This window comes from Prionailurus bengalensis, chromosome C1, assembly GCF_016509475.1.
Source record: "Prionailurus bengalensis isolate Pbe53 chromosome C1, Fcat_Pben_1.1_paternal_pri, whole genome shotgun sequence".
NCBI lineage: Eukaryota > Metazoa > Chordata > Mammalia > Carnivora > Felidae > Prionailurus > Prionailurus bengalensis.
This window is the reverse complement of record NC_057345.1, coordinates 151,556,453-151,565,608: the sequence shown is the minus strand read 5'-3', so window position 1 is coordinate 151,565,608 and position 9,156 is coordinate 151,556,453. Positions and strand designations below refer to the sequence as shown.

Here is a 9,156-nt window from a genome sequence, read left to right as displayed (position 1 = left end):
GGGAGGCCGAGACTTGGAGGGTCGGAATCGCTGCTGCCTGACAGGACTGCCCAGGTCTCCTAAAGGTGAAGAGTTTCATTACAAGAAAGAGAAGGAGAGGGTGAGAAAAAGACGAGAGGGAGGAGGCTTGTTAGGAGTGTAACTTCACAGAAGAAGAGTTAGGAGGAAAACCAAAAGGTTTACAGCAAAGTTGAAGGTCGGTGTGCTAACTGCAGAAACTGCTGTGCAAAAAAAGGTTAAAATCGCACTCGGAGACCTGTACTTATTCGTCGCAGACGGTATTCGAGGGCCAAGTGAAATGAGGGGGTGCGCGAGGTGGGGCGTGGGGAGGAGGAGCTGGGGAGAGCTGCGAGGGGCTGGCTGGGGGTGGGAGGCGGGAGGGGGCCGGGCCGCGGCGGGGCGCGGGGCCGGGCGGGCAGGGCCGGCCTAGCTGTGCGAGTAGAAGCCGTAGTAGCCGCCTATGTCCTTGGCGCAGTTCTTCTCGCAGTCCCGCTGGGCCAGCACCTCGCTCTTGAGCGGCGACGAGCTCTCGGACACCGGCGTGTCGGCGGGTGAGATCCGCCTCCGCTTGGCCTGCTCGTAAATCCCCGAGTCGCTCGAGTCGATGGACTTGATGGAGGAGGGCGTCTCGATCCAGCTGGAGTCGGACAGGTCCTTGGGCTTGGCGTCCTCGGCGGCGCCGGGCGGCAGCGGCGAGCGCTCGGCGGCCAGGCCCTCGGCCTCCTCGCCCAAATAGGGGTTGGCGCCCGCCATGCGGGCGGCGGCCGCGGCGCTGTTGGGCCAGCAGGGCAGCACCGAGCCCGACTTGGCGCCGCAGTACTGCGGGGGGCTGCGCGCGCCCCAGCCGGACGGGTCGGCGTAGTAGCCGAGCGGACGGCCGGTGCAGCCCGCCGCCTGCAGCGGCAGCGCTTTCACGCCCGCGGCCGCGTACGAGAGCAGCGTGGCCGCGTTGCCCGCGAAGTCCGTGGCTGTGTCGTAGGCCGAAGCGGCGAAGTCCAGCCGGTTGTTGGCCGGTGTCACAAACCAGCGCTGCGGCGACGGCGCGCCCGGGTCCTCGGCCTGCTGCGGCGACAGCAGCCCGTTGGTGTGCGGCACACTGCGGTCCGTGCCCGGCCCGGGGCCCGCGCCCGCACCGGGGTGGAAGCGGGCCTTGGCGTAGTTGCTCACGAACTGGTCCTGCAGGAAAGAACCGGCCATAGCGTAGCGGGCCCCGGGCACAATCTGCGAGCGCGGGGAGTCGTTGGGCGAGGGGGTCAGGCGGTCCATGTCGCAGCCAGTGTAGATCCTGCGAGGGAAGGAGAGAGAGAGAGAACCGAGGGGTGGCCGAGAGGTCCCCTCGGGAGGCAGAAGGGAAGGTCACCTCCACTTGTGGCCCACCCCCACACTGTCCATCTGTAACTTGCCGTCCAGGATGGAGAGAGACGAAAGGTCACAGACCTGCGTCCTCCCCAAAACAAAATAAATCGTGAAATTGTAGCGGGATCAATGTACTTATACAGGAAGCTAAGCAAAATGCAGACCAAGAGGAAGTCTTCCCTCTCCCTCGCTCTCTCTCACCGACTGCACGGGGGATCAGAGAGCAGAGCACAGCAGGGGATACTCATCCCACTTCTCCAATGTATTTATAAACATGAGGGCAGATTCGCCCAGGGACTACGGTGTTACTTGCCCTGTGGGCCTTTCCTGTGCAGTGAGAGTTTCTGCGCAAAATTTCTAAACAAGATATCCATTTCTTCACTCTTTTAAGAACACTTTCTTCCATTTGACACACACTCGGTGTCCAGGTAGTAATCATGGAAGCCTGGCCTTCACCAGTCTTCTGAGACTTGAAGACTTGCTGCTGGAAGCCTCTACTGTACTTGCTGTCCATCGTTTCCCCCAGGTGATCCTTTACCCCCCACCTCTACCAATACTAACAAGAATTACTACTTAGAGACAAAGTCATCAATCAATACAATTCTTTTACAGAGAAAAGGTGCACTTTTTTTTTTTTTAAGTAAGCTCTACACCCAAGGTAGGTCTTGAACTCAGGACCCTGAGATCAAGAGTCGCATGCTCTACTGACTGAGCCAGCCAGGAGCTCCAAGAAAACATGTTTTTTACTCTGATCTCTCCCTAGCTTTTGACCTTTATTGGTAACAAACAAACAAACAAACAACAACAACAAAAAAAACCACAACAACAAAAAACACCAAAAAACACCTAAGGGGCAAACTCTTAACAGTGGTTACCGACCTCCTCTAAGCAATCTCCCACTAATAATAGCTAACCATTACACAACTTGACTATGTGCCAGGCACCATTATCTAGGACTGTACAGATAGTAATTTAGTTGACCATCACAACAATCCTCCCAGTTAGGTAGCATTATTATCCCACTTTACAGATGAGAAAACTGAGGCAAAGGGAAGTTAAATAATTGCCCACAGACAGAAATTGTGTTCCTGGGAATCACCTTAGGTAAAATAATGAAAGATTCACTGTAGGCCCTGGGCCTAGAAAATCCCATTAGAATTGAGGGAGAACCAGAGATTGGATCAAGATTGGTAGAAGTGTTTTCTCCTACACATAGACACACGTCTCCCTTTCTATTTAGCTCACACATAAACGTTTTAATCTTTGATCAACATGCTGTTTTGAGAGAGAGCCTCAGTTTTGTCAGACCTTAATCCCTTGGGGAGGAGATTCCCTGGTGAGTGGCCAAGCGATCCTCTAGTCCCCCCTGAACCCTCATTGCTCTCCCTGTTTCTCCAAAAGTGAGCCATGCCCAAAAATTCAACATAAAAGGGGAAAGGGTGGGTGTCATAAGCCACTCTGCTCTCCCCTACCCCCTAAAAACCTGTCCGTTTGTATAGATGAAGACGTTTTTATGAAAAATACACAGTTTAAGAATCAAAAGGAAGTGACTTTTCCAACAGAAGTCAGCCAGAGGAGGGCAGATGAGGGTAATGTTGCTGCTGCTCAAGTCCATTCTGCTCACTCTACAAAATTTCCCTCCTGAAATTTAATCCCAGGTTCAAATAAGAGAAGCAGAGGGAGGCAGGAAGGGAACGTAACCAGCAAGGTGCAAATATCTTCTGTTTACCACCACAATATTTTAAGAAGAAAAAAGCAGCCTGCAAAAGATACAGTTTAGATGCCCATCCAGGTCCCAACCCACATGGGATTACCGAACTGATTTGTGCAAAATAAAATGCTTTGGAACAGATGTTCACAACAGAATTAAAAGCTCAAAATCTACAAGACACCCTAGTACAGAGACCAATATCCCTGGTCTCCTGGGCCACACACTTTCCACAGTGCCGGGTCCACATTTTTAGGTTGTGAGGACTAGAGTAGCTGAGTTTTTATTCTAGGGAATCATCTTGACAAGGCTTGCTTCCTCAGAACTACTTTTGGGGGAGGCACATGACAGATATAGACAGAAATATCAATGACTCTCCTTTCAATTTGTTATAAAAATACCAGAAGGGAAGTTTGCAATCTACCTGGAGATGGAATAGAAGCAGCCACTTGTCTAATTCTCCACAAATTTCATCTATTGCTGGTCAAAGAGAACTTCAAGTTTGTAGCTCTATCCCAGGCACTTAATGCAAGCCATGAAATTCACAATTTAAATACCCCTCTCTTTTGTGGCCAGAAAAAAGTGGGGGATTCCTATAATCCAGATTTATATATATATATATATATATATATATATTCTATATAACAGTATTTGAACTCTTGGGCACTGTATCTGAACTCTGAGCAAGAATGCAAGAACAAACCCAGAAAGCACTAAGTTTACATCTACCGTTGCCCCCAGAGAACAGCATTTTGATAGAAAAGAAATGGAGATAGGTAAGGGAAGCCTGGAGAAAAGGGTACCAACACATTTAATTAAAACACGCCTAGATGCAAAGGATAAAAGGAAATATTTTTCTTTTGAAGCTTATAAATAATACACAGCAACAGCACCTGGGTCCTTCCCAAAGCCTTAAATAACTGCAACAGTGGCTCTGCTCATGACCTTGCCTATGGTGGGTGCACATTTTTATTCAGTCCATAGTAAACTTGCACAGGAAAAGCTATTACACAAAACTTGAAAACGGGTAAATAAAAGCCACATATGCCAAGGAGACTGTAACAACTGCCAGAGCCACATGCACTTTCCGGCAGGATCGGGCGGTTTCAGACACAGACAATCTGAGCTGAGCACCTGCAGCGCCACATACAGCTCATGCACCCGGGAACCAGGGCAGCTCCCCCAGCCAGCCAGCCCCAGAGGCCCGCCACCAACTTTGTAACCCATAAGAAAGACAGAAATAAGTGGAGGAAATCTTTGACCAAAACTACAGAAGTACCAAGCCAGAAGGTCAGCAGAGAGAAGGGGAGCCCATGAAAAGGAAAGGGAAAACCTTAAAGACACCTTGTCTTCACACACTCCAGCTTCCAAAAGCCTTGTACACGACCATCCACCTTTGACCTAAAGCCCAATTCCACAACTACTTGAGAAGGAAGGTGCAAGATTACTTACGTGTCATAATTATCCCGAAATCCTTTTGCAAAGGGGTTGTGATCTATTTTCAATTGTGTAATCTGGATAAGACAAAAAGAAAAAGAAAAGATGAATAAGATCTCACCTTCTATACAGGTGGATTAGGTGTTGCAAATAAATCACCACTTTTTTTTACAAGGGCTTAAGGCCTGCAATTTCATTAAGTAGCCAGGTTTCCCTACCCAAAGATTTTGAGGGAATGAATGGAAAGGAGAAAAGAGAGAGCATCATGAAAGTTATGAGGAACATGTTTAAGTTAATGATGCCTAACACTAAAGCTTTGCTTTCAACTAGCTCTCCTATGTGTTCTAAGTCACTTCAAATGCACATTTTAAAAATGCTCGTTATAAAAAGACAAATATCTTTGAGGGGCACTTGAATTCATCACCAAACGTTGTCTATTTTAAACATTTCACCACATTTTTAAAAGTTGGTCATTTCCAATTCATAACCCCAAGAACTCCTAGCTGCATCTTAAAAAACCAGCTTTAAATTAAAATAAATGCATGTTTTCATTTCTGATACTTTCATTTAAGTTAAAAAAAAAAAACCCCACCATCACTCCTAGCAGTGAAATCAACAGAAGTAAAATAAGTTTTCGTGAACTTACAAATTCTGAAGTTCAAGTGCTAAAAAAAAAAACTCATTCCAAGGCTTCCGGGAATTTGATTTATTGTACTTTCCAGATATATGAATGTGTCTGTTCTTTTGCTCCCCCCAAAAGTGATGTTTTTTATTTCGGATACTTTAATTTTTTTTGTTTAAGATAATGCCAAAGCTTGCCAAGAATAAAATGCAGGGGAAAGTCTGCTTGTTTCCTAAAGGCAAGAAGGATTCGAAAGGAAAAGCAGGACGGGGAGGAAGGAAGGAAGGAAGGAAGGAAGGAAGGAAGGAAGGAAGGAAGGGAGGGAGGAGATTTAAACCTGTTCTAGTTTGAGAACTGACTTAAAATTCCCAAGAGAAGAGGCCCTCGAAATCCTGGGCCCCTCAAAGGTGGCCCGTGTGACCCGCGATGGAGACGAACAAGAAGCGTTTTCCCACCGGCCAGGGATTCAGGGAAGGCGCCCGGCAGGCCCCTCGCCCTCCGCCCGAAAGGCGCCGCGGAGCCAGCTGTTGCTGCTGTTAGTGCGAGCGGGGCACCGCCGGGGACGCGGGCCGCTGCCGGGGGAAGCGGGAGCCGCCCGCCGCGCGCCCAGCCCCCAGGCCTGCTTACATCGGTGTTCTGGTAGGCGGTGACGGCGATGAACTGAGTCTCGGGGAAAGTGAACGTCTGCACGCGGCCGGGCTGGCTGGTGTCCTCCGTGCCGTCCTCGTTCACTTCCACCACATGCAGGCGGGGCTGGTACTTATGCAAGGACTGTAAAACCACCATCTGTCCGGCGGAGAGAAAAGGGAGCGCGGGGCGGCGCGTTAGCGCGGTCAACGTGCGCGGGGCTGGGGCCGCGGGCCGCGCGGGGTCTGGCTGGAGCCCGCCGCCCCGGCTACCTGACCGCGGGACTCCCCTGGCTGGTGACTGGCTGGCTGGGGCAAGACCAGCCCTCGTTCCTCCCGGAGCCTAGAGCACCGGAGCACGGGAGGAAAACCGAACCCGACTGCCTGATCCTCGGGTCCTCCCGATCCGCCTAGCCCTCCTTATTTAGGAGGAACAAAGATTTTTACAACAAGCAGGTCCTGTGGGGGTTCCTTCTCAAAATCAATCAAGTATTTGGACAGTACTAGGGAAGGCCGGGAACTCGGGAATTGGGCAGAGGGCAAGAGCAACTTTATAGGAGGATAGAAATAGAATTTTTAAAAAGTCTTTTTAATGAAGCAAAGAAACATATGCCCAGTTTCTCATGCTGATTTAAACTAATGGACTGAACGTTAGTGAGGGACATGTGTGGGAGAGAAGGAAAGAGAGAGAGAGAGAGAGAGAGAGAGAGAGAGAGGAGCGCTTGAGCCACTGACCTGCCCATTGTTGTTTGAAGCTCCTTTGTTGTTTGTAAGTTTTAATTTTCCAAAAGAGATTTCTTGGCGCATCCAATGAGCCCCCGTGTTGGGGGAATCCGGATGCATATAGACCCGATTTCCTAGAGAAAGAAATACGTTGTTTACATATGCCCGGGGCACTGCCCAGTCCCAACTCCTCACCACGTAGGACGTGCACACACACACACACACACACACACACACACACACACCTTATACCACAGTGAGGCCCATTAGCTGGGGTTTTTTTTAGGCCTCGCTTCTCCTTATTAACTGGAGATGATTAAAATAGCTTTTGCATAATCCTCCCCCTTCTCGCTGCTCAGTCTGTCCCCCTATCCCCCTCGTTTCCTTTTAGAAGTCATTGGCCGATCGTTTTAAAAGTCTCTCGAGCCAGTCCACAAAGGCTTTAATTAATCATTCTCACCTAAATAAGTGTCAGGAAAATGTGTTAATTGGAAGGACTTGCCTTGCACATTGGTGTCCGCTTTGCCGCAAGGAACCCATTTGCCTCCTTGAAACCTCCAGTGATTGGGATCCGCCAAAATCACATCCACAAAAATATTGTAATGAGCCGTGGGATCGAGACCAGAAATGTTAAAACTTAAAAAAGGAAACATGCGCCTATTTAAATTAAGGGGGGGGGGGGAGAAAACAAGAGAAAAAAAAAACATAAATGTTAAAGATTAAATGCAAGAAGCGCGGCGCCAGATAGCAAAGCAAAACTTGTTCTCCCAGCGTCGATGAGCGAATGTTTGCTGGGTTAGAGAAGGGGCGGTGGGGGAGGAAAAGAAGTGGGGCTGAAGTCGGGGAGACCGGCCGGCGAGCTGGCGTGGGGAGTCGGCAGGTGTCACTGCCCAGGTGGAGAGTGAGGTTGGCGACCCGCAACTCTCTACCTGTCCTCGGTTCCGGCCGTTATTGCGTCCCTCCGATTTCCCAGCCGCAGGCCGGGACTCTCCCTCTCTTTCTCCTTTCTCCCGCCCCTGACTGGCTCTCAGACCACCTCTCTAGCGCGGGAATCCCCTTACCAACCTCACCGCGGCGGTTATACCTTCCACCTTCCCTTTTTCCAAAACCAGCCAACTCCAGGGCGCACCAGAGCGCCTTCCACTCCGCTCCCGACCCCAAATCATCGCTACCGGCGCGGTCACAACCCGGCGCACTTGCCCCCGGGCCGTGCTCGGAACAGCGACTGCCAAGAATGTAGCATTACCTTCCTTGTTTGGTGATGATCATCTCCGTTTGGTGGCGGTGAAATTTCAGCCAGAGGGGCCTGTTGCACAGGTACACCTGAGCTTTGCCGGGTACCAGTCCGGGCTGTGTGGAAGAGAACTGGTAGAAAGGGGCTCCTTGGTAGGAGTGGCTGTACTGCTGTGGGTAGGGGTAGCCGGCCGCGGGGTAGCCCTGCGGTGAGGAGTTGGACAGGAGGCTGTTGTAGGCTCCGTTGGTGATGACCGGGTGGTGGGCCATGTAGCGGCTGGGGCTGCCGATGGAGAAGGCGGGGTGCGCCGGTCCGTGCTGGCCGGGGTACGGGAACATGGCACTGGGAGCAGTGGCCGCAGACTGTGGCTGGCTGGACTGAGAGAGGAGGTAGCGATCTGCAGCAGAGCCATCGAAACTGTGACGAAGCTCAGAGACCCCGTCCAAGACAGGAGAGAGTTTACTTCTCTGGACGTCCCCTGGTGAGTCCTTGGAGTCAGGAAAATTGTCTGTATCTGACTGATTCGTCATCCCCCTGGTAATTTTTTTCAAAGGTGAACTTCTCTCCAGGTTGTCAGTGGTCGAGATAATGGGATGATCGTGCAAGACAAGCTCAGATCCGCCTGAATGTGGGTAGCTGCTGCTCACATTGAGAAATTTCTTGGAGAGCATGATAGAAGGAGAAAGGCAGTGCTCCAGCTGCATAGCTCTAGAACCTGAACACTCGCCCTCCTGTCCCTGGTTTTTAAAGTCCTATTTATCATAAACTAGAAATCCACAGACCCCCTCACTAGACAGAAAGCACTTCAACCAGCAAATGCTTCTCAAAGGTTTGATTTACTTTTTTTTTTTCCCTGGGAGAAGAGATTGGCCAATTGACACTATGCAGCAATCAGAAAAGGCTCACTTTTGATCTTGCTGCTTGTGCAGCCGATGAAACGGCTCCTGCCATTGGTTAACTGCTGACAGTAATTTAATTAGATAGACATTAATTAGGATAATCACCTGGCTCCTGGTCGCGACGATCATGGCAAATTGAAGGGGATGATTTTATTGTTGGCTTGGGGGGTGGGGAATGTGTGTTGGCTTTACGTGAGCACTGTTGTGTCACCTTTAAGCTTTGTGACCACTGCTTTAGGAAGATTCAAAGATGTGCAATTTACTAAACATTTTCCTACCTTCCCCCCCCACCTCCCTCCTTTCAGCTGAGGGGCGGAGGAGGGAATTCGATGATGCTAGGAGACTTTTCGGATCTGAATGAGCCAAATATTCAGTTGAATGTAACGATTTCAAGTGCAAAGTATACAAAGCGCGAGCCGGTGGCCTCTTCTCGCCCTGTAAAAGTTCCAGAGTCTGTCTTTTCCAGTTAATACAGAAGCACATAACACCTGAGCCAGTCCTTTGTGAGAAGGTCCTGCGTGTCCTCGACGAACCGCCCCCCCCCCGCACAC

The 9,156-nt window shown here is 50.3% G+C and overlaps 1 protein-coding gene across 1 annotated transcript; it reads right to left on the bottom strand.

Annotated features, from left to right (window-relative positions):
- Positions 1–342: 342 nt before the first annotated feature.
- Positions 343–9,080, bottom strand: TBR1 (T-box brain transcription factor 1). The gene is made up of 6 exons (XM_043576893.1): positions 7,719–9,080; positions 6,975–7,129; positions 6,485–6,606; positions 5,751–5,909; positions 4,517–4,578; positions 343–1,285 (listed from the first exon to the last, which is right to left on the bottom strand). Exons 1-6 carry the CDS (start codon positions 8,408–8,410, stop codon positions 427–429), a joined length of 2,049 nt encoding a protein of 682 aa, XP_043432828.1. The 5' UTR covers positions 8,411–9,080; the 3' UTR covers positions 343–426.
- Between the last annotated feature and the right edge of the window lie 76 nt (positions 9,081–9,156).